The sequence below is a fragment of the Heliconius melpomene genome, chromosome 19 (assembly GCF_056956725.1).
Source record: "Heliconius melpomene rosina isolate 202511_hmr_F chromosome 19, ASM5695672v1, whole genome shotgun sequence".
NCBI lineage: Eukaryota > Metazoa > Arthropoda > Insecta > Lepidoptera > Nymphalidae > Heliconius > Heliconius melpomene.
In genome coordinates this window covers 6,484,881-6,509,968 of record NC_140407.1, presented here as the reverse complement: position 1 = coordinate 6,509,968, position 25,088 = coordinate 6,484,881, and the positions used below count along the sequence as shown (strand labels likewise).

The 25,088-nt window shown below is 36.5% G+C and overlaps 1 protein-coding gene across 2 annotated transcripts in view; it reads left to right on the top strand.

The window, feature by feature from the left end:
* Positions 1 to 24,751, top strand: part of LOC146528521 (uncharacterized) — a 131,262-nt gene extending 106,511 nt beyond the window's left edge. The window contains exons 1-8 of one of the 2 annotated variants that reach the window (XM_085203288.1): positions 16,386 to 16,513; positions 19,241 to 19,288; positions 21,313 to 21,440; positions 21,859 to 21,948; positions 22,061 to 22,142; positions 22,443 to 22,727; positions 23,476 to 23,861; positions 23,964 to 24,751. In XM_085203288.1, coding sequence (XP_085059414.1) covers positions 16,459 to 16,513; positions 19,241 to 19,288; positions 21,313 to 21,440; positions 21,859 to 21,948; positions 22,061 to 22,142; positions 22,443 to 22,727; positions 23,476 to 23,861; positions 23,964 to 24,215 — 1,326 coding nt within the window. In that variant the 5' untranslated portion in view covers positions 16,386 to 16,458 and the 3' untranslated portion in view covers positions 24,216 to 24,751. Of the gene's footprint in view, positions 1 to 16,385; positions 16,514 to 19,240; positions 19,289 to 21,312; positions 21,441 to 21,858; positions 21,949 to 22,060; positions 22,143 to 22,442; positions 22,728 to 23,475; positions 23,862 to 23,963 lie in introns of those variants that run through there. The other variant, XM_085203287.1, reaches the window with a different exon arrangement.
* The last annotated feature ends 337 nt before the right edge of the window (positions 24,752 to 25,088 follow it).

Below are 25,088 nucleotides of genomic sequence, written 5' to 3'. Positions count from 1 at the left end.
GCAGACTCTACATACAGCGACGACTTACACAGATAACATCTATGCGCTACATTTTCGTATATTAAAATATTGAAATTAAAATAATGCAATTAACTACGCGAAAGCTGCGCGATTTGAGCGTTAGTTCCCGTTCTTTACCACTTTATTCATTTGTTCCAATATCTTTATTTTATCTCCATTTACTCTGGTCTCGCACTCAGTCTTTTCTTCATTTCTTTCGAATTTACACCGTTATAATATCATATTGCACATCGCCAAGAAAAAACAATATTAACGTTATGGCACTACGTAAATAAATCTACATAGATTTATCACCGGGTATACTCGTATAACGAAGCAGCCGCGATTTGTTCTCGAAGAAATATGCTCCATATTAATTACGACGCGGTTGGCTCGTGTGCACGGACCACGGTGATACGAACGGATTAACTTATTCATCAAGTGGAAACCGTTACAAGTGACGTGAGGCGACGTTGCAGTGCCAGTGCAGTGCAGTGCAGTGCAGTGCTACGCATGCGAGCGATGCAAATGTGCATAATGCCAGCTACAATTACCTGCAGGTGGATAAGATCTGGCGACAGTGTAACTTGTAATGTTTAATTGTAATATTGTTGTCACCGTTCCGTCCGCTGCGCCCGACCCACACTCTCGCCGCCTCTACATTTATTATAACTATTCATAATTATGCATTATTAAATATTCATTTTTATCTTGAATCTAAAAATTTTTACAACTACAAATTTATACAGTAATATTCATTGTTTTATTTATTTATATCTTCATAATTACGTATCGACGGGTCTAAATGTAATTTTAAGTATTGTATCCTTTATTACAGTCATATCTATCTATATATATATAAAATAAAAAGGTCAGTCACTCATCACGAAATCTCAAAAACTACAAGTGCTAGGAATCTCAAATTTTGCATAGCAGTTACTTACAGGACGTAGGTGCTCGCTAAGACGGGAATTTGCAATATTCGATTTCTAAGGGGTTGTTTTTGGGGTAGTAAGTTTGTATGAAACTTCGTTACTACAAATGCTAGGAGTCTCAAAATTTGCATAGACGTCACTAGGACGTAATCATGGAGACAGAAATTAATAATAACACAGTTCCGCTAGTTAAGTATATAATACAGCCAAACTCTCAACCGACTGGTTGTGGATTCGATCCCAATTCGAAAAGATGAAATATTTGTTTAAATTTATAATTCCAATTCTTCGCTCTGGTGTCGAGGCAAAGCGCGGCGTTGAGTTCTGCCACTCAACACGCAATGCGTCCAGAATTCGGAAGAAAGTAAAGAACGGAGTGTCTTAACACTAGGTTCCCTCTGCCTACCCTGCTGTGTGCAGGATACTGTATAAAGCTGATTTAAAATATGTAATTTTCTTTTTATTTTTTAAAAATACCTATATCATAATTGATCCAGATTTTTTCCTTTTTTCTTTATACAATGGGAAACTTTTCTCCTGATCTAACTTAAAGCAGTGTTTGTAATAATTTACATATTATACTTTATTAGTAGATACGTAAATGTTTCTAAACAATAATATTTTACATACTAGCTACCAAACTTGGGGCACATATTATGTGAACTAACTTGTGAAGATAGCGTAATCGAAATAGAATACCGTTGGCATTGTGCGGGAAATATGATATTTACATTTATTATTCTAATTGAAATTTAAGTGATTGATTATAATAAAACTTCAATCAACTGAATGAATGCAGGTGGCAGGTGGTCGCCTCGGCCAGGACGGAAGAACAATCTAAATCCGTTTTGTTTTTGTCCTTTTATATTATTTCTATATATTTGATGGATAATAAGTTCACTTCGCGTTAATAATTATTTATGTATAGATTTCAAATTCTAAACTATTAAATAAATTATAATTTTTGGAGGTGTAATTGAATTAGTATAAAATTGTAATATATAGATCATAACTCAATAGGTAAGTATTTTTAATATTAGCAGTAAACGTTTTATAAAGTAGGAAAATTAAGGTAAGTAGTCGTAGAGCCATTGACGTGAGAGACGTGAAGTATCCTCGCGTTTGTATGGCAGGTGAGGCGGGTCATATTGGCTCCGGGGCCACTCGTGCAAACCTTGTTAGCTGAATATGCACTCCAATCTGGGCCGGAATCGAATTTACGCCCTCCTCCCGCCGGTCACCGAGTGCCGACGAGATGTTGATGGATTATTTGTGAAGTGGCCGGCCGCCTTTGAAATCTTTCACGCGTTAAAACGTAGGTAATCTCGACCGACCCGCGCCCTCTGCCCTCCCGGCGCCCTCCGTTTTGTTTACCTAATCATTTTATTGCTCCTCTCGACCCCCTGCACCCTCCACCCCACTGCCCGCCCGCGCCCCTCGTACGTCTCGACCCTTTCATATTTCTCTACAAATTTATTTGAAATCTGGTGAACGCAGCCGCTACAGATGTCGCGACACAACCCTTGCTCGACTCGATCTCGCCTCCTGTAGTACACGCCGCAACTAGAATTTTCGAAAAAAACACGCGATTCCTGAGAAAATTGAAGCGCAAGCTGCTATGTAATTTTTGTATTTTTTACCCCTAAAAAGTGTGTCAGGGGAGTGCGGAGCGGCGGGAGACGACAGGTCGCAGCCCGCGTCTCCGCCGAAATCTCTTTTTTAGTATAAAACCGAAGGAGCGGAACAATGCATGACCCATTTTCCCGGCCGTGGGAAGGAATAACGTACGATTCTTCGCTAAAAGCTCGCGATTTGTGCAATAAAAAATGCATTACCCCACATTTATTTAAAAAATCGTCGACTGTAAAAAATGCGATGCGAATGAACCTATTGTTCCGAGGGGATATTGAAATTTGAAAAGTTTGGAAGGGTGAGATTTATGTTTAAAATAACGGTTTTGCCAAAAAAGTGAAGGAATCAGCTGCGTGCTGAGGAAACAATGGGTCGTTTTCTGCCAGCTTCCGCTCTGCGCCACTGACCCACTGCGATGATCATTAACGACGAGATCATCATTACTCTAACCCTATCTTCCTCACGTCACCTTACTATCGTTAGCCACTCGCGAGTCAACACAATCGACAAGTGTCCCATTTTATTGAAATACTTAACACATGTAATTATGATTTATTTTTACTTCAATACTGAGCTCTTTAAATCGTTAAAAACACATTAAATCATTAAAGTTAATTAAAAATAATTAACTTTTCCATAGTTAGAAAATGTCTTATTGCATAATTGTAAATTCAAAGTATATCAATCTATCAATCTATATTCAATTCTCTTCGTAATTTTCTCTCTCAAAGAATTTTCTCTCTTCTTTATCAAATGACAATTAATTGCAAAAAGACTTCTCTATTTTTTTAAATAATAAGTAGTTACTTATTAGGAGTAGGTACTCCTGGGAACTTCATGTAAGTGGATATAATTGGCCTCTTCGTACGCTACGCTAAAAACATATTCCTTTAATGACAATGACAAACAAACCGCCAAACTCGCCGGCCAGTGTCGCCGCATGTCTCAGTTAATTGCCAATGAAATATAGCTAAGTCCTGAGTGCTCTAAAATATTAAGTTTTTTAATATTTGATACCTAACATGTTTTTTATATTTGTATTTTATTTCCTTATTTTTAAATAGATACCCTTTTATTTTTCTTGTCAACAATCAATCGTTCCCTTAAATATTATTATTTTTTGTTTCCACTACTTAAAATTTGGCCTATAATTGAGGCCGTCGATCGCAGTGTCGGTTGTGGATTCGATTCCCTCTCGGAGATATGAAGTATTATTTTGTTACTATTTCATTTCTTCGCTTTATTAACAATTATAACCGCGGTTTTGAGTTCCGCTCAACAATTCGGCGAAAAAGGAAACGGAATGTTTTAACACTAGGTTACCTAAGTAACACCGCTGATAACAAGGGATACAGAGGTATAGGATAATATTTTATTTTAGACAAGCTTATTAACTACTAGCGGACGCGCGCAGCTTCGCTTGCGTAATTAGGGGTGAATTTTAATAAACCACGAAACATGTGTTCAATGAAATATTTTTAAGAGTCTAAATTTCAAATTTTATAAAAATGGGTGGCGATTTAAAGATTTTTCTATACAAACTTTCAAGCCCTTATTTGCACCTTTAGGGGGTGAATTCTAGAAAACCATGAAACACATGTTCAATTAAATATTTTTAAGAGTCTAAATTAAAAATTTTATAATAATCGGTGGCGTTTTAAAGATTTTTCCATACAAACTTTCAACCCCTTATTTGCCCCCTTAGGGGAAGAATTAAGAAAACCATGAAACATGTGTTCAATTAAATACTTTTAACAGTCTGAATTTCAAATTTTATAAAAATTGGTGCCGATTTTAAAAAAAATCTATACAAACTTTCAACCCCTTATTTGCACCCTTAGGGGGAGAATTCTAGAAAACGCTGAAACACGTGTTCAATTAAATACTTTTAAAAATCTAAATTTCAAATTTTATAAAAATCGGTGCCGATTTAATTTTTTTTCCATACAAACTTTGAACCCCTATTTCACCCCTTTAGGGTTAAAATTTTTCTAAATCCCTTCTTAGTGGATGTCCAGATTGCGAAACTAAACATGTGTCCAGATATCACGTTTCTACGCACAGCGGTTACGGCTGTGCGTGCGTCTTACCTCAGTCAGTGAGGACAAGTCCTTTTATATATATAGATTACATCGTTAATATCTTCTCAAAAAAAAAATTCTGTTACTCATGATTTTTTATTTCCCTATTTTTTTTAATAATTTAACATCGTTTATACAGTAGTTCTTTAATAAATTTCATTATTATTACACACTTCTCTGAGACTACCTATATTTACTATCATAAAATATGAAATTTATTAAGGAAACCTACTTAAAACCTGAACGAAATGTGTTAAAATTGCATATTGCTGTTTAATATTAACTTAAAATCATCATATTACACGACTACATCAACGTTAAGTTTCTAACCGTATATTGGAATATCAAATAAACTAGAAAACAATTTCCAATTTTAATTTTTATTTTCAATTCTTATTATTAATTATTTTTGATATTTATGTATCCATAAAAATAAATCGTAAGGACACCTCAATGCATTTAGTGCATGAAATTTTAATACTTCTTGAAGCATATAATAAATTAAGAGTAGAGTTAATAAAACAATGTAAGAGAGTTAATAAGAAAGTGTTTATACCTACACATATATATTTTTTAATTATTTTATAATTAGAAATAGAATTTAGAGCGTCTCACTTTACATATTAACTACAGTAGGAAAAAGTAAAAGTAACAAATTTGCTACTATCATATAATATACTGCCATCTATTACAATTAACAAAGTAAAATGGCGTCGTCGTTTATGCACAGTATTGGTACATACTTATATTAATAAAATAACTCATAATCATAGTTATATTTGAGTTAAGAATTTAATAATGCTAATATAACTATATTTTAAATATTCGCTTTTAAAAAAAACTGGTATAAATTGAACATAGATATAATATCTTTGTACTTATTTTAATTTTTATATTTATTTATATCTTTTTGTTTAATATAAATAGTGGTTAGTTGTTTTAACAGAAGCAGAGAAATGATGGCAAAAGTTACGGAATTACTTTCACGCGTGACTGCGCTTGCACACACTCGCATCACTAGGCGCTCGGGCTCCCTCGCGATTGTCAGAGACTACAAACAAACTTATTTAACAATTATAATTGGCTTAATTAATATCGTTGCCATATAATATTCTAAACCTCATGACAAGCTAAGTTAGTTATAATAAAAAGTTCCTAGTATCGACTATAGAGACGGCACTCACACACTTGAGTGAGTATGAACTCGTATGTAGATGTATGTAGAGTAGAAGCGAGCCGACGCGATATGCAAAGTAGCTGTGGCCCCGCCCCGGCCCCGCCCGCGACCGCGCCCGCCGCCCGCCGCCCGGGCTCGCGCAAAACACGTAAAAAACCTCGTACCCCTCTCGTGCCTTCACTCTTGCACCCTTGCTGCTGCTTGCTGGCATTGTCTCAACCCTTCAAACTCGTGCACGTGCTCACACACACAAACACACACGTACACACATGCAAACACATACACTAAATCATTTGAACATGACGCAAAAAACAGCATTGTTCTCATTTACAAGCGACACGAACATAAATGTATTGGGTTACTTTTCAGTGACGTTACGTTACACAGCACACACCTCTCCACAACTACCTATGAGTTGCGTGCTATAAAATAATCATTATTGTTATTACCTATTCGATTCGCGTAGTGCCAATAAATAAATTTATTATATATAAAAAATGTAATTTAAATATTACACTTACCTCGAAGTGTATTTATGGAATAGTTGCGTCATTAATTCTAAATAAATACTTTGCAGCCTATTTACTGTAATTTAAATTATTATTTGAAACTTAGTATGCACAGCTATGTTTCCATATAGGTAGTATATTTTTTGTTATATAATATGTATAATACTAATCTAATATACTATGCTAATTTCAATATAATTTAAAGTCGAGTGGATAAAGAACCTTCTACCATCACGTTTATAGCAATCGCTTGACCACTGAGCCATAGAGGCGCTGTAAGCTAACATACAAGTGTATCTACTTACATATAGGTACAGCTTCTTAAAAATATTGGAACACGAGGCTGGTGTGATGCAGTGGCACAAGCGTGTGATAAAGGCGACGGTTGTAGGTTTGATTCCTCTGGTGACAAGGCAAAGCACGGAGTTGAGTTACGCCTCACAACATACAATGCCTCGAGCGGCGGAAAACGAGGTCCTAGATACATTTATAAGCTCTGTATTATAGATTGTTTCTTTTTTATAATTATTACTGTGATATAAAAAAACCTTAAAATATTGTTTATTCGTCTCCAGTACAACATTCTATGCACAATGCTAAACGTATTCGTAATTATTTTGTTTTAATTAAGTTAGTTGTTGTTAAGAATTCAAAAACATTCACTTCTTTTGCATTAAATAAGTACTTTCTCTTCATCAATATTCGTCCGTTGGAAGTCATTGAAGCATCGTTGTGCATTTGAGATTAGCTCGTACATAATGAAACTGGAATTTATATCTGAGGGGATTCTAATTTATGTGTAGTTTTTACTAAACGTTCCTTATTTTATTTATAATTAGCACTGCCGTCGTTAAGCAGCGTCTGATTAAGCAAGGTGGTTGTGGATTCAATTTCCAGTTGAGAGAATGAAGTATTTTCTTTTCTTCGCTCTGGTAACAAGGAAATAAGACAAATACGGCGATAACCTTCACCAATCGACACGTAATATCTCCAAAATAACTTCCACTTTGCCAAAAGGATGGAGAATAGGTAGTGAAACTACAAAAACTATTCAACTTTTACTAAAAGAAAAAAAAATACTTTTGTCCACATAGAAGAAATGACTCTATGACATAGAAAAATAACACTATGACATAGTCTCTATGACATTGAATTTATGACATAGAGACAAGAGATTGATACATTGTATCCCTCTGCCTACTATCAACTTCATATCTGCTTAATAATTATAAAAACCTTAAAAGTTATTAAGTAAAGTGATTTTTCTTTTGAAATGTAGATTAAAGTTTAACATACAAGTACTCGTATATAGGATGCTGGTAGCGTCGGCAAGCCCGGGGCCTAGCTTTGATCTCTCGCTGTCGCGAGCACTCGCCGCGTCCGCACGACCGACGATAAGAAAGGGTATTCTGTTTACATTCCGATCTAATATTGTTAAGGGAAATATTCAGGGGTAGTTTTAGAAGACAGGATTTCAATTTGTTTATTTGTGTACAGACGGATGTACAGCATGTCGAGATTTTAAGTGAGTTATTCTTTTAACCATGCTTTCTAATGTAAAACATTATTATAGATATATATACTAAGTACTTTTTATAGAACTGACTGTAAAATTTTATTATTGCAATTAACTTAAGACTTCTTGTATTTAGATAATAATGGTATTTAACTTGAAGTGTGTTGAAATAATATTTTTTATTAGTTATTATTGTGATTCATAATTTTAATTTACTTTGTTTTTTAAATATAATTTTCACTAAAATATATAATATATAGAGTCCTTGATATTACATATTTTATATAGTATTTAATTACACAAGATTTACTTTCATTAGATACTTTTTTTTACTTTGCTGGGAATTATAAGTATATTATTGGAAAAAAATTGACAAAGAAAAATATAATATTATGAATGTATGCATTACACTTAGAATTGTTATTAGAATAACCTTATCTATGAATATAATAAAAAAAGTTTCTTTTATAAATTCTAAATTAAATATATTAAACAATTTATATTTTATTACTATGTGAACATTATTTAATAAAAGCCGGCAACGCACTGCGATATATTAAATTAAATTGATAACTAGATAGCCGCTGGTGTTTAACGTAATTTATAGAGTATTCATTAGTATTGATATAGGACTGGGCCGTTTGAGGCGATTAAAGCAATTTGTGAGGTTCGTGCATGAACGGGTTGCCCGCATGCGCCCGCTCCCACACTCATTCCTATAAAATTAGACGATTGTTTGATCAACTAACTGCCACATGCACATACATGCACATGCATATTGTATCGTATATATAGTGCTAAATTTATACAGAATAATAAAGTTGTTATGGGCGACTTGTCATTGAAGAAACGAATGTTGACGTTTTTTCTTTATTTTTTCAGCTTTGCTCTATAGCACGCATATAGGGTAGGCAAAGGGAACCTAGTTAATGTGAATAATTGCGTGTTGAGTGGCGGAGCACAACGCCATAGTTTTGCCTAGTTGCAAGAGCGACAAAATGAAAATAATAATAAATAATCATTCACTCCTCCGGGTGAGAATCGAACCCGCAACCGTCGTCTTTACAATCACAAGCTTATGCCACAACGCCACGACGACATTAATTGGTATGTATTTAAATAAAATTACAGTATCGTAATACATAATAATTACATAATAATATATCTACATTTATAAGTTTATATTCACATACAGATTTGTATTTGAAAGGAGAATATTTTTTTTATATCCCTACATGTGATATTTTAATCACTTAGCCGTTACGTTTTTATCTACTTTTCACGTGTCGTTATCGCCCGATCGTCATTCAGTCTTTGAATCGCAGGTAAATCCTACCTACCTACCTCCGCGTAGGTAGGTAGGTAGAGAGGGGTACGAGGGTGGACTACAAAAGGGTTGTCGCGTGTGCGGCGCGTGCGCAGCTGCACCGATTCCTTCCGATTTCGTTTTCTCTATGAACAGTGAACACTCTCGATTCAACGCGAAAGGGTTCTGGAGTCCATTGCACTTTCGCAATATTCTACTATTAAATACAGCTGTTTGCGATTTTATTGTTAAAATGAAAATATCGTATGACTATTAGACGGTATCCTGTTCCTCTAATAATATAAGATTTCCTCTTAATCAGAATATTACAATATAACTTCTTGATTTACAGAAACAAGATACTGCAATTTATTGTTAATAAGATATTTAAAAAATAATAATTTTAATTAAATTTGTAGCTCTGGTAATATTGAATATTTTTACATTCTGTTAACATTTGTGGCAAATATAATCGATTTGTCGACAGTTTACCCGTAACAATGCGCGACTGCTCAACATCTGCGCTCGCACCAACTAACTGACTGGCCTGAGTCGTGCTGATTCAGCAAAAACATCATTTGAATAAATATTTTGTGCATTCAGTTTTTTTTTATAAGAAATGTTACTGTCATGCATAATTTGTTTATAATATATATTATTACATACATTTGTTCATTGCATTTTATGTAAAAAGTCTCAACTAGATATCTACACCACAGATATCATTGTATCAAATTACAGCATTATAATATTACAAAACCTACGTTTTATTATAAGTGCAATTGCTATTAAAATGAGAAATGTCACCCATGTAACATCACCTTATACGAATATACCTATCTATTTATTATGAAGCACCGATAGTATCTTAGTAAATAATATTATTTTCAAAGAAATGTTGTTACATTTATCAATATTTTTATGAAGAAAATGTAAAATGTTTCTCGAGCAAAGGTTGAACGCTTGTGTTGAGTGAAGTTTCAAGAATTTGATTTGCGCCGTCCCCAGAGGCGGCGGCGGCGGGCGGGCGGGTACAGTGTACTCGGCAAACAATCGCGCTGTTTGCTGCTGCTCTGTTTGACGACTGCTACCTAATATTGCTATTTACCGTGCCCCGCTGTTGACAATCATAAATTCATAACTAGCCACTCTACGTCGCGACCTGCCCCGACCTGCCCCCGGCCTTGTTTACTCCAGCCCCGGCCCGCTCGGGCAAACGGAAACATGTATTGTAATATTGATATTCAAACATTTTCACTGCATTTTCACTTGAAAATACAATTGTTTGTAAAATGTATTCGGAAGGAAGGAAGTGAAGTTTTTCTAACTTCAATACTCAATACAAGATATAGAGCTTTTGCGAACGTTTGCTTTAATTTATCTTTTTTTTATCTTTATCTTTTTTTCTTTATTATTTAGCATAAAAATTCAATAAAGGATACACTATAATCGATTAAATTTTAAATTAATTTTATTGCGCTATATTTCGTATTTAACGACCATTTTGATGGATCAGACCATCGGGCCTGATTCAAAAGGGACGGGTTAGAGCGTGTGTAATGACAGAGCCGGCGTTTAGCGACCGGCGACACGTGCCGTTAATGCGACTACTATACTATGTCATTCATCATCGCGTTTTTAAATGAAAGCCGTGACAGAGCAACCCTTCCGTCCCGCGGCCAATCCGCGCCCGTCCCGCGTATGTAGATGGGGTATTTACATAAATTTACATGTACCTACGTCCCCGGCCGCGCCCTTCGACGATCCCACCTGATGCTTGTTACTTTAAAAAAGGGTTAACCAACCATGTATTTTTTATTACAATTAAAGCGTTTTTTTTTATATGTGATTTGAATATGTAAAGTACCCCTCGTATTTAAATCTTGTATATGAATTGAACATATAGGTATTCTGTCAATTACTTACAGTGACACGTGTCATGTTTTTTTTTTAAATAAACATTGTTAACTTACATACTTGCATAATGTACCTAATAAATTTAAATATTGTATACTTTTTTTACAGTTACTATAATAAAGTTTTATAGGATTTGTAAATTTTTTTTTAAATAATAATTCGGATAATAAGAATTAGCATTTATAAATGCACATGTTCCGCGATAGTTAGCATGATTGAGGCATTTCGCTGCAGCTGCATCAGCTATTGATCACGCTTCCCCCTTCCCCCCGCCTGCACGGCGCACCCCCTCGCTGCACCGTCCCGCCGTCTCGCGACCCCCGCCGCGATGAACCCGCTAATGAGTCAGTTAAGTAGACACAAAAGGAATCACTTAAATAACATTGAACTATTTTGCATATTCTTTATAGAGTTGGAACGTTTCGGTAATATACATGATGTAGTCTTGCAAAAAAATAATTTAATACGTTTATTGACATTTAATTAACATATATAAGTATACAACTATAATATTGAATTAATTCATATAATAAGAAACTTAACTAAAGTAAACTAGACTTAACGTAATTACAATACTAAACACGTAATGCCTCCAAAACTAAGGTAAATAGAGAGTGAATGTCTTAACACTAGAAATTATTATCTATCAACTGATTATATATTTGTTAGAATAATTAATTAAGCTCAAGGCTTTTTTTATAAAGAAGTTTTGTGCATTTTTTCTTAATTTCGTTCATGTTAACACAATCTATACTAAATATCAACATTTTCCAAATATAAACAATAGTTTATAGGAATACTTTTACTATAAATAAATACATTTTTTTTTATTGAATCAACGTGGTCTGTTGTGGCGAGCTTAACAAGTATTTTATTCAAAAATATATTTTAAAAATGTATTCCTCTATAAAAGAGATAAATCGTTACGTTTCCTGTTTTAATTCAACAACATCCCTATTACACTAACGAAACGAACATATCACATAAATCTATTTACTCTGCAACCCGGAACGCAGTAAAAAGCTTGCACAGCAATAATAATAAAAATAATAATTTAAAAAAATTCAACGAGCTTAAAACGGTTGAGCGGAGGGTCCCGCGCGCGTGTTGACACGGCATCTACTAGTTAACGGGATTACGAGCACGCGCAACCCTTGCGCCGATTCTCCTCTGATTCGAGCCGAATTGAAAATGCAAATAGACCGCTAATCCAAAATGGCAGGGTCTTACTAAAACACCCTCCCTCCACGAGCCTCCCCCTCCTCCCCCAGGGCTCTCCCAATCAATAGCTGCCCACTGCCTACTCTACAATTGATTACGATTGCACTCCGCCGATAACGCTTCTTTGTCGCTCCCCCGAACGTTGCACTCGATACATTCTGATGAGTATAACAAAGAAACGCACGACTACAAAGAAATGTGACTTTGGCTGTTTACTAATTTGGTGATAAGATGACTCTATGTAGAGACGCGTGAATGGTTCTCTAACTAAATATAGTTGTATTTATAGACTAGTAAATCAATTAATCCTATATATTCCTATAAGAACCCTTCTATATATAGGAAAACTGATAAATCCTTACTATATAATGTTTGTGAAATCACAATTTTTCTTCTTGTTTAAGATTTTTTGAATTATAGTAAAAAAAACTTTATTCTTTTTAAGCTACCTTTCATAATATATTTTTATCTAGTAGTTTTTCATCGAACACGTACAATGTTTAATTTACAATAATATTCAGTATGAACCAGCAGATTTGTAAATGATTATGGCGGTCGTCCCACGGGACGCGGTGTAACCTCGCGTTATGACTGCGGGGACATCGCGCGATGAGTTTTGGTTATTTTATGACAGTATCTATATACACGTATTAATTAACAGTTTATTTAACACCACTGTCAACATCTTTATGTAAAGTATAGCTTGTATATTTTTATTTTCTTTCCCACATAGGCAGAGAATATCTGATATTAGGACACTTTCTTCTCTTTTTGCTCTCTTATTCCAGACATTTGCTCGGCGTCCATCCATCTCAGCTCTTTGTCATAACAGACCAAAAAAGTTAAAATAATTACTAATGAACGCTCTCGAGTGGAAACTGAACCCACAACCGTCGAGCATAGCAAATATAATCAAAGACTATCCAAATGGTCCATGATGACATTAAAATGTCTCTATATTCAATTTCTATATAAATTATAGTAATAATGAGCACGACATTCAGCGCAGACATTGCACACCAGATATGGCAACATTTTATTCATTATAGAAAACATTAACCTCGAGTCTCTATCGCAATATGAGGCTGCTTAATATTAAACAGGCCAGGCATTTAGAGGCCAGTCGTGGCGCAGGGGCCCAAAGTGTGACTAAAAACTGTGTAAACGCAACAGGTTGCGAGTTCGATTCCTATTGGAGGAAATGAAATATTTAACATTTCATTTCCTCGCTTTGGAGTCGAGGCAAAGCGCAGTGTTGACTTTCGCGACTCAACACGCAATGCCTTCAGAATTCGGCCTAAAATGGGGAATGGAGAGTTTGGACACTAGGTTAACTCTGTCTACGCTACTGTGTGCGGGATACAGCGTTAAGTTGATTTAATATTAAACAGCAAGTAGTCTCGGTATGAGTCGCAAAGTGTCCGAGATGTCTGAGATGGAACACTACAGGTTATTTACGACGCACGTGTTGTACGGGGACGTGACCCGACAACTGGTGTTATTCTATTTATCATATAACGTAATAATTGTATACTAAAATTATATTATCATACTGATTATACTAATATTAATTATAACACTTACATACACAATTATGTGATTGTAAGTTTGTTTGTTACGTTTTCACGCCAAAACTACTCAACAGATTATCGTGAAACTTTTTACACATATTCTTAGAGGCATTTGGAAGAACATAGGATATTTTTTATTTAAATTATATACATTTAAAAAATGTACATTTGGTAAAAAGTCAAAGCGTGACGTTGAACTGCCGCTTTTCACGCAATGTCTCCAGAATTAAGCGAAAAGTGGAGAACGGTTTTAATGAGCACGGAGTATCTCAACACTAGGTTCCAAAGTTCCATCTGCTATGTGCGTGATACAGCGTGAAGCTAAAAATATCATTTATCAGTTGACTTGCTCATAGGGGGTATATAAATCACAGTACACTCACAGGTTTTCCAGTAAAGGGTGAAAGCAGGCAAGGCGCGCCGGATAATGGAGATCAGCGTCGTTGCAGGCGGCGCCTACTGGACCGTTAAAACATGTTACCGTCGAGGGTCCGAAGATATGTTTTATACTGTTTAACACGTGTTCAACATCATGTATAAATGTTGTTATAGATTTATGTTAAACTAAAGAATTTTATCAAAATTAATTTAATGCAATATGAAATAAGATGATGGGAAACGGAGTGTCTTAACACTAAGTTTCGAAATTCCTTCTGCCTACTCTGTACTATGCGAGGAATACAACGTGAAGGAAAACATAATAATTATTGCAGTATTTTTATTATCATAAAATAGTAATTACACTTGTTGCACAAATTTAAATAATGACGTTAAACATAAAAAGGGCGAAAACTGTACATATATAATATAGGTTACACGAAAAGAAGTATTTATTTATTTTATAACATTTTACATACGCGTCGTCTTATATAATTTGAAATATTGTATGAACATGAATAATATATAGTAACATTAACATTGGGTAACCATAAATATTTAACTATGCACCTAGAGCAGTTGTACTCCCGCCCCTTAAAAAATTGCCTCCAATCTGTCATAATTTTGTATTAGTTATGTTTCGTAAAGATATTAGGAAGGGTTGCGGGCGGCGTAGCACAGCGACGCGTAGAGGCGGCGTAGCACTGACCGGTCAGGTGCTCCGATAACTTTTTGTATCAATACAATTAAGTAATTACTTACAGTTAACTACAAATATGTACTGAATTCACGTTATAAAAAAAATATTACTAGGAAATTATTCCATTAATAATATTTTTAAAATTCCGTTTCACTGACCCACTTAAAATAGTATTATCCTTCGGCCCGTTACTGTATATCATTTACATATAAAGAAGTCGACACAATATTTCCCATTTTCTTTTTCTCGATGAGTTCGGAATAATAGACATTGTATTCGCAACGTTTACGTAAACATAGTTTGTTCAGCTTTTGAGAAACCGTTATCGAACGCTACAAAGGTCGAATATCTTATTCAAAGTAGCAATATTGGCGCCTAAACAAACATCGGCCACATTACGTAAATGCATTCTAATAGCAATGCATGAGCGGGAAGTGGTTCAAAGTGGTCGAGGTACACGGTGAGGAGGGCCTGCCGGAGGAGGGCCGGCTGGAGGAGGAGAACCTCGAGCGTTTGATCGGTCGCCGTGTTTGTGCACATTACCATCACAAAGATGTGCTTCCGGAGCGGACCTTTACTCTTACCAGACCTAATCTCAAAGTCGTTATCGCTTTGCTTATCTAACATATTGAAACTAGTCTTAATAAAAATAGTTGTAAAAATAGCTTTAAAATAAATGGTTACTTTTTTTATAGTATGCCGAATTCGGAGAGTACGGAGTGGAGTGTCTTAACTCTAGGCTCGCTCTACCTACATTGCTACATGCGGGATACAGCGTGAAGCTGATTTTAAATTTATTTATCTAATTTTGTTAAATGCACAATGGTACTAGAATTACTAATGAGTAATAGTTATCAGATGTATCACTTCGTCACGACAGCATCTATTACCTCTCAACCATGAAATTTGTATATAGCATTACCTAGCTATTAGCTATTATATACCTACATCATTTTTTACTAAATATTATAGCACAAAATATTTCTTAATACTATTTTTAAATTTACATATATTGATATTTCATTGAAAGTATTATAGGTGTGGAGAGTAAAAGCAGAGAAATCGACAACGGTCGGCGCAAGCGGTCGCACCCGATTCTAACGAGCTTTTTTCAATCAAACCCGATATCGGAATTCGCGCATCGGTTAGCCGAACCCGTCGCTCCCCTTTCCTAAAAAATTAAACAGCTTTTAAACGCGCATCGCGTACGAAAAAAATCATCTCAGGTAATCGAAATAATGGCGAGGAACGCGAAAAAAATTCACTAAGGGCGGAAAAAGAAACGGATTCGTACAAAAAGTTGAAATTTTTAATTCGCTGTGCGCGGTGTGGGGGGTGACGGGTGCAGGGGGTGGTCGGGCTCGGTGGGGTCGGCGCGCTGTTGACGCGGCGTAGTCTCGCGCAGCCTCCGCACTGAGCGGGCGACTCTCCCGAGCGTGTCCCGACCGTGTCCCGACCGTGTCCCGAGCGTGTCCCTACTGTGTCCCCGCCGTGTCCCACTCTGTGCGTGTCGCGATGGTTTTGACAGCCTGCGTACGCGCCTCCTCGCGCGCTTTCTGCGCCTCCTACGGTATGTACCTGCTACGTATGATAGCTTTAGCAAATATTATAATTTTGTATTAGTTCAATAAACTTTATCTATGAATGAAACAATATTCTAATTCGGTACAAAACATCATAAATTTAATTTTCACGTCTATATTATACTCTTATTTGCCTTAAATATAAAAATGTTAAACAACTTTTACTTCTCTTTCAATTAATTAGAATCTTAAGAAGAAGCAGCCAGAAAACTCATTTGAATGTATATATAATTTAAAAATATATTAAGAATATTTAAATTAGTACTTAAAATGTCATCCTAGTCAAAAGGAAAATTGTCTTTGAAAAGTTTATATGATTATAATGTATGAAACATGTACTATACACTAAATCAAAAAAGTTTTAATAATTACAATTTTTGTTACAAATTTAATAGATGTAGGTATCTACGTTGAACTTTATACTTCTTAGGAAATACGTAGTATGGAATAACACTTAAAAATGTTAAAAAGCTGTACGTTCGTTAAATCTTTAATTGAGATATTACAAAAAGTTGATTGACAAACTTTTTTCTGTATCCCGTCTATAGCAACCGCCGCGCCTTGACTTGTTACAAGAGCGAGGAAATGAAAAAAATAATATTAAAAAATTATAATTAATTCCTTCCGAAAGTCATTCGAAGCCACAACCGTCGTATTTACAGTGACACGCTTGTGCCACTGCGCTACGACAGCCTTCCGCCATTCAACATGCTATTTTTCTAAAAATAGCCAAAATGTAGAGAACATAGAGTCTTATCACTTGTTTAACTACATTTTCATTTCCTAATTATTTTTCCAAGTCATTGATTTTATATTTTTAACTATAAAATATTCTATAAACGTTCGCTCTGTCTGTCCATCACAAACAAGGTACATTTTTTGCTGCGAGGTAATCTAAGAATTACTAAAAGGTATCGTAAAAGGATTTCACAATCCGTAACAGCAAAAACCCGACAACTGCATGCTTTTTTGCAATTAAAAAAATTATTCCTATTCGATACACCCCCGCTATTTCTGCGACTGCGATTGTACCCTTTACAAAAAAAAACTTGATGACGTTTCAATAAGAGAACGTCACTATAAAGAGATTTTTGTAGATTTTTTATCGGTAGATTAGTTTTTTATCTGTCGATCCTACGTCTTCTTACAATTTGCGGATATTTGAATAAACGTAGAGTAAAGCCTTTTTATCCGCGACAGTGTTCAGCGCGGATGATCCGCAGGTATAGTTCCCATGACCTGCAGGGTAGAGCCTACTTGCTGCACTTGTATTGTTCAATTACTTCTATTATAGATATATGTATATGATTTGTTTTACTTATTTACTTTTAAGACTTAGTAAATAATGTTTATTTTTTTAGTATATTTAAAAAATATGAAGGATTGTATTAAAGTTACAGTTTTTTCTATATTTAAATTATTTTTGGTTTCGTTATCGTTTCTCTTCGGAAATACATTCAATTGCAACTGGTATAGAATTATCACTAGAATTTTCTACTTTTCATATACCTACCTATATGTAAAAGATTATGTAAATGATTATCACATTCGGCAGCGCATACATCTCCTTTCAAATAAACTAAAACTGCAGTAGGTACATTAATGTGCCTATGTACAATTGTACATATGTCCTACTTCACTTCAAATACTTTCACGCAAAAACTACTGAACGGATTTAGATGAAACTTCACAGTAATATAGCTTATACATGACAAGACACTTTATATAAAGATATAATATAATTTAGCAATAATATAACAATAACTTCAAGCGGGCGAAGCCGCACGTGGGTCGCTAGTACATAGTACGCTTTCCGGGGGTAATGTTATTGTTAATTTATTAGTAAGTGTATATGTAGGTGCATACACTTCATATATGAAGTGTAACGTAAGTGGAGGTGTATAGGTGAGTAACGGCTAAGAGATTATCCTCAACAGTGGTCGGTACTGCTTCCGGTTATCCGATTAATTAGCTTAATTAGGTAATCTCGTTAGTGTCCGCTGACGCTGACCGTGCTGTCTGATTTAACCCAATATATTTGAATAGCCAAAACGTTGATATCGATACATTTATATAATGTATCGATTTTCTTCGCCTTGGTGTTGAGACGAGGCGCAGCGTTGTGTTCCGTGACTCAACACGCAATGCGTCTAGAATTCAGCGAAAAGTGGGCAGAGGTAGGATACCCCACACAAGGATCCCTCTACCTAGTCTAGTTTATGCGGGCTATAGCGTGAAGATAAAAAAAAATAATTAATAATATTTATAATTTGGTAAACTGGTAGACTAAAATGTGAGACGCAGTACATACAATAAAGGGCGACGCGACGGATTAGCTCACTTGCCCTTTCTTGTAAGGAGGGCTCACTTCATGTAGATAATAATTACACGTCTGTTTTAATACCTTAATATATCTTATTATTTTCTTGACTATTTCGATTAAAAAAAAACATTTATTATTTTAGAGGCCGTCATGGCACAGGGGTACGACAGCGTGACTATAACGCGACGGTTATGGGTTCGATCCCCACTTAAGCTTTCCCCCAAGTGATGATAGTGATTGAAATGATTATTTATTTATATTTTAGTTAAGTAAAAAGTACATCAGAAATAAATATATAATGTCACATTGAAATAAACATATAAATCAGCACAAAACTGAAGCTATTTTTTCTAAACATTCTTATCAAACTATGTTTCTTTGTTTGTTACAGAAGAGTCGGGTGATCTTATCAAGTCGCCTTCGCCGCCACCCAGTCATGGTACGTAATTATACTCACTGTATTATAATTGTCTTGTTTATTTTTATGCAATAAAATGTTACTAAATCAACAATAAAATAGCAGTATATAAAATACATATTTACGTTAAATAGCTCAAATAAATTAATAAATAAAATAAAGTTATTGTCAACTAAATACAGGTGTCATATTTTCGCAAATCGAATACTGATATTTGAAAGGGTGATATTATTCCTTTAATATTAGAAAGTAATAAACCCTAAGCCCGTACGTGCCACAACTATAGTAAGAAACACACGTCGCAAGGTGTTCCCGAGGGTTGCGAGTCAAGGCGAGTCATTGAAAGTGAACGGGTTGCGACCCTTTCGCGGTGCGCACGCGCCGGCGAGGATTAGCCGCGGCACGCACTGGGAGAAAAAACACTATCACCCTTCCTCTACATCTTGTTCTTTTTAGAGGCGACAAAAGAAATAGTTATACTTTCCTTTATCTTGATAAGTAAAGGGGTTGATGTAACAAGTTTTTTATATATAAATTTCTTTGTAAGTAACGTAAGTTGCAAAATAATTGTTTGGCTCTGGTTTATATCTGTTAGAAGTCGTGTTGGGGAGGTGATGAATGAGCTGAGAGCGGCATTTACATTCAATATCCGGTCAACCCGACCCTGTGCCCTCGCGCCCTCACGCGCCTACCGCTTTTACTTACTTTAATGGACTTACTTGATCGGTTGCTGTAAATCAGCTTCAAAAGAACTAAACTATTGTTAAAAGATTTTATTAATTATTATAAATAAACTAAGGGCCAGTAGAAAGTATTAAAATATATTTTCGTAACGTAAATCATATATTTTTTTTATATGGTTAAAATAAAAACATTATATATTTTTCTAATAATTGAGTATTAAATATACCGTAATTCTTTATGAAAAATGCAAAACGTCTCTCCCGTATTAATATATGTATGTAAAGAGCGTGTAAATGGTATAATAAATGTACGTCGCGGCAGTAGAGGTCGTCCATCTGTTTTAACATGTCTCAGAGGGAAACTATAACTTTGAAGCTATAAATTGAACGTGCACCTGATTTACTACTTCGGAGACCTTATTTCCCTTCAGGCTACCTTTTAAATTCTGCTTACCGAACTTTATAACAACTTTTGTATGCAGTGTTAACAAATGATATACAAAAAAAACTTTAAATTAGAAAAATACTGACTTTTGCATGAAACAGGAATGCGGGATTAACTACAACTAAATTACATCAATTAGATTACATAGTTCTATCGCGCTACGACGAAAATCTAAAATAAACTGTTTATTGTTGCATTTATTGAAGTTATCAAAATAAAAATAAATAACATTCATTATTCTTTCGATAGGAAGATGGGCTAAAAGTATATAAATCAAAAAAACATTCAATAGAGTTTATAAAAAGTGCTCGTATAAAAAATGTAAAAAGAATTTATTTAAGTTTAGAATTCATATGAGAAACAGTACACAATCCCTGAGTATGTTGGTGTTTCGTCATCCAAGCTGGATAGTTGATACCCTAAAAACCTAAAATGTCTAATTCTGGTAGAACTAACGGTCCTATCCTATTGATTCTATAATTTTCTAAAAAATTACGACTTGTCTTAACCAGTTATTAGAAATTAATTCTAGAACGTATCTCGAAAAAAATAAATTAAATCATTTTCTCTTACTGTGATAATTTCAAAATTGTTACTTAAAATGAGAAGCTCGAAGTTTAAAGGTGAGCGTTGATGCGTGAAAGGAATCTTTTAATTGCAAACTTGAGTACAAGTTCCATGCACTGCTCCATGCTCCTCTTTTAGCAAAGAGTTCTTGCATAGTGAATTTAGGGAGAGATATGATATTACGCTCGTCGCTTATGATATTACAAATAGATTTTATTACATTAATAATTTCCCAAGGAAAACGATAAGATAAGGTAACATAACATAACATTCGTAATAAAATTGTAAAAAAATGTGATAGGTACAACTGTACTTAGAAATGAGTGTAACCAATCCATGCTTGTTTCCAGACGGGTCGGCGAGCGGCGAGGGCGAGGGCAGCGGGGACGAGCGCGCGTCGCCGGCAGCGATGGCGCTGTCGATGCCGCGCACGCCGCACGCCGTGTCTGCCGCCTCCGCCGCCACCGCCGCCGTGCTGGTGAGTCCTCCGCCTCTTCTACCTCTACTCCTACGAACCGAACATTTGCTATGTGAAAGAAAGCTCCACAATTATAAACTTAGCTGCTCTAAAATATATTTTTATTTTAGTTTTTTTTCTAGCTTCAGCTAGACAGGGATTCTAGTCTAACACACCACGTTCCCTTTTCGCTTAATTTTTAGGAGATTGAGTATTGAGGGGCCGAACTCGCTTCGTACTTTTTCTTGTTACCAGAGCCAGAAAATGAAAATAATAAATTATTTAAAATACATACTTATGTCTAAGACATTTGTAATTAACCATAATTTATTCATGTCACATTATTAAGAAATCAATCTAGGTACGAAAGAAAATGTTAAATAAAATAATTAAGACTGAGATTGATAAAATGTATGAATACATATTTTTTCTGTTCCAGAGTGCGGCAGGCGCAGGAAATGCTTTGGCCCAATTGCAGCACTTGCTGCTCACGCAACACGGCGCACATTCACTTCTCTTACACACACAGGTGAGTAATACATGTTTACGTTTAACTAATCCTTATAACATATTATGTGAATATATTACTTTTTGTTACAATATTAGGAGTGCCTTAAATCGGAACTCGTTTATACTTGCAGGTGCAACAGGCGGTGGCGCAGGCTGCAGCGCAACAGTTACAACAGCTTCAAGCGCGAGCCAACGCCAGTCAACCCACGGCAGGTATATAAATTGTATTACCTTGTATTTTACAATATAGGCAATAATGATATAGATAAAAAGATTAAAATCCGTCATCATCACAAACCATAAAAAAGAGTTTTGAATACTTGCCATGGTCTTTCGGCCAAGGTATCGTTTTGTCGTTATCTAGGTCGGACTGTCTCATTGTGCCGATGGCAGAATTTTTTTTTTATATAAACAGTGGACTGGCATGTTCGAAACGCCATAATTAAAGAACTGAGCTGAACTGAAAGTAGTGAATGTTTTAATGAAAAATTAATTGTATGATATAATTTCCAGAAGCGCGGTCACCGTCTCCCCGCGGCTCTCCGCCCGGCGCGGCGGCGTTCCTCACACCGCATACGCCGGGGCCGGGCCGCGCGCGCTCCCCTCACGCACACCACCACGCGCTGCACACGCACACGCACGCGCACGCGCACCCACACCCACAGGCGCAGGCGGGCCACTCGCCGCTGCACGCGCACGCGCACAAGCCACGCGCGCTCGATCCCGCGGACGACACTGCAGATCTGGAGGAACTCGAACACTTCGCCAAAACTTTTAAGCAACGTAGAATTAAACTAGGTAATATATATATTTTTATACAAAAGACAAAGCAAACGAGCGTATGGGTCACCTGTTGGTAAGTGATTACCGCTGCCCCCGACCCCGTGTAACACCAGAGGAGCTACAGGTGCGTTGTCGGTCTTTAAGGTAGCGAAACCCGTGTACCCGTGTCGTATCCCCTGGTAACACTGTCGCAGGTCGATCATTCCACAAATACGCGGCGCACAGAAAGAAGTTCCTACAAAACCGCACAGTACTGGAGTGCCACATATCCAGACGGTGTGGATGATATTAGGGGCAATCTGTATATCCTATACCTGGGCAATATATAAAACATCTAAAGTGTCCAAGCGACGAATGAAATATTATAAATATTACTGTCCATTACATATATTATCTACATATATCTATAAGTAATGAATATAATTCCTAGGGGTTGTATAGAGTACCTGCTGTTCAATCAGCAACATTGTACATGTAAAATAAATAGATTTTGCTATAAATTTCGAAGTCGAGATTGAGCGATATTTAAGTGCAAGTTGTGTTAGGCTATATATGTATACAAATTACCGGAAACATATTATACATACAATAAACTATATACTTAGTACTTTAATTTCTACGCTTTGGGCAAAATCTCGAAAATTAGGCGATACACGGGGAATTGAAATTCAAAAATTAAATTTCCTCTGCCTCCCCTGCTATATGCGGCATACAGTGAAAAAATATATTGCGATTCCGAAAGTAATAGATTGTTTTTTTTTAGGTTTCACACAAGGCGACGTCGGGTTAGCAATGGGCAAGTTATACGGGAATGATTTCTCGCAGACTACAATATCCCGGTTTGAGGCATTGAATCTCAGCTTCAAGAACATGTGCAAGTTGAAGCCGCTGTTGCAGAAGTGGCTCGAGGACGCGGACTCGTCCATGAGTGGCGGCGGCGGCGGCGCGTCCCTGGGCGCGGGGCTCGCGGAGGCGGTCGGGCGCCGCCGCAAGAAGCGTACCTCCATCGAGTCCGGCGTGCGCGTCGCGCTCGAGAAGGCCTTCCTCCACAATCCGAAGCCCACCAGCGAGGAGATCGCGGCTCTCGCTGACTCCCTGTGTATGGAGAAGGAGGTTGTACGCGTTTGGTTTTGCAATCGAAGACAGAAGGTACTTATGTTTATCCTTATTTTCTCATTTATTCTAAAGTAAAGTTTCAGTTTGTTTCTTTAAAAAAGATAATTTAAATATGTTTTTGTTTGTTCGATTCAGGAGAAGCGCATCAATCCCCCGGCGGGCGAGGTGGGCGGCGCATCGTCTCCGGGTGGCGGTGGCTCGCTGCTGCCGCTAGCACACCCGCTGGCGCACGCTCTTCCGGCGCATGCGCAGCTGCACGCGCACGCGCATGCACACGCGCACGCGCACGCCCACTCGGCGCCGCACGGACATGCGCACGCGCACGCGGCGCTGCAGGCGGCCGCTCTGCAGCCACTGGCGCTGCTGGCGCGCGCGCCTCGCGACTGACCGACACATATCTTGTAAATACGCCGCCCTGTACAGACTCTGAGTGTACATATAAACATAGTCCAGAGAGTTTCGCGCGGACGTGCGGCCTCGGGCCTCCGAGCTGGCGAACTCGGTTGCACGACGTCACTACGCAGATTCATTGCAAAATCAGTGATCATTAGTTTTAAATATATTTTTTTCTTTATTTCTAATCTCGACGATAACTTTCAAAAAATGTCTACGTACATAGCGTACATCTAAAGAGAGATAGATATCTGTGCGTGTCTCCTGCAACCGGCTCCGCAGCGCGCGCCCGCCCCCGCGCACGCGCAGCGCGGTGGCGTGGCCGCAGCGCGCGCAACTCCAGTAGACGTAAGCTATAGGGTAGTGCGGGCGCGCCCGCTTTAGTGTGTAAGTTTATATAATAATATGAATTTTATTTATGTAAGGCGTTCCCCGCCGTGTACAGAACTCATATCACTTAGCGCATAACGCGTATGTAAGGTGGATGTGTAGAAAACTATCTATATGTTACAATAAAACATGATAGATGATATCGACTTTTATTTTTTTTTCCTTTACCCTTTAGTATCGAACTGTCCTTCGAACTTTAGTATCTGAACCCTTGTCTGCAATTTAACAAGTTAACTCTTATTACTTTTTTAGAAAACGTATAAAAATTTGAACGTAGCGGGGGGGGTAATTAATTGCTGTGGCATGTGATTAATGTTATCCCCCTTTTAAGGCTTAATTTTGAGGATTTAAACACAAATGTAAAGTTTTCAGATTTTTCCCTGAAAATCCCTGTAAATGCTAGCTGCCAAATTTCGTAATTCTAGGTCAACCGGAAGTTTTTTGCGATATAAACGGTCATATCTATTAAATAAGTAA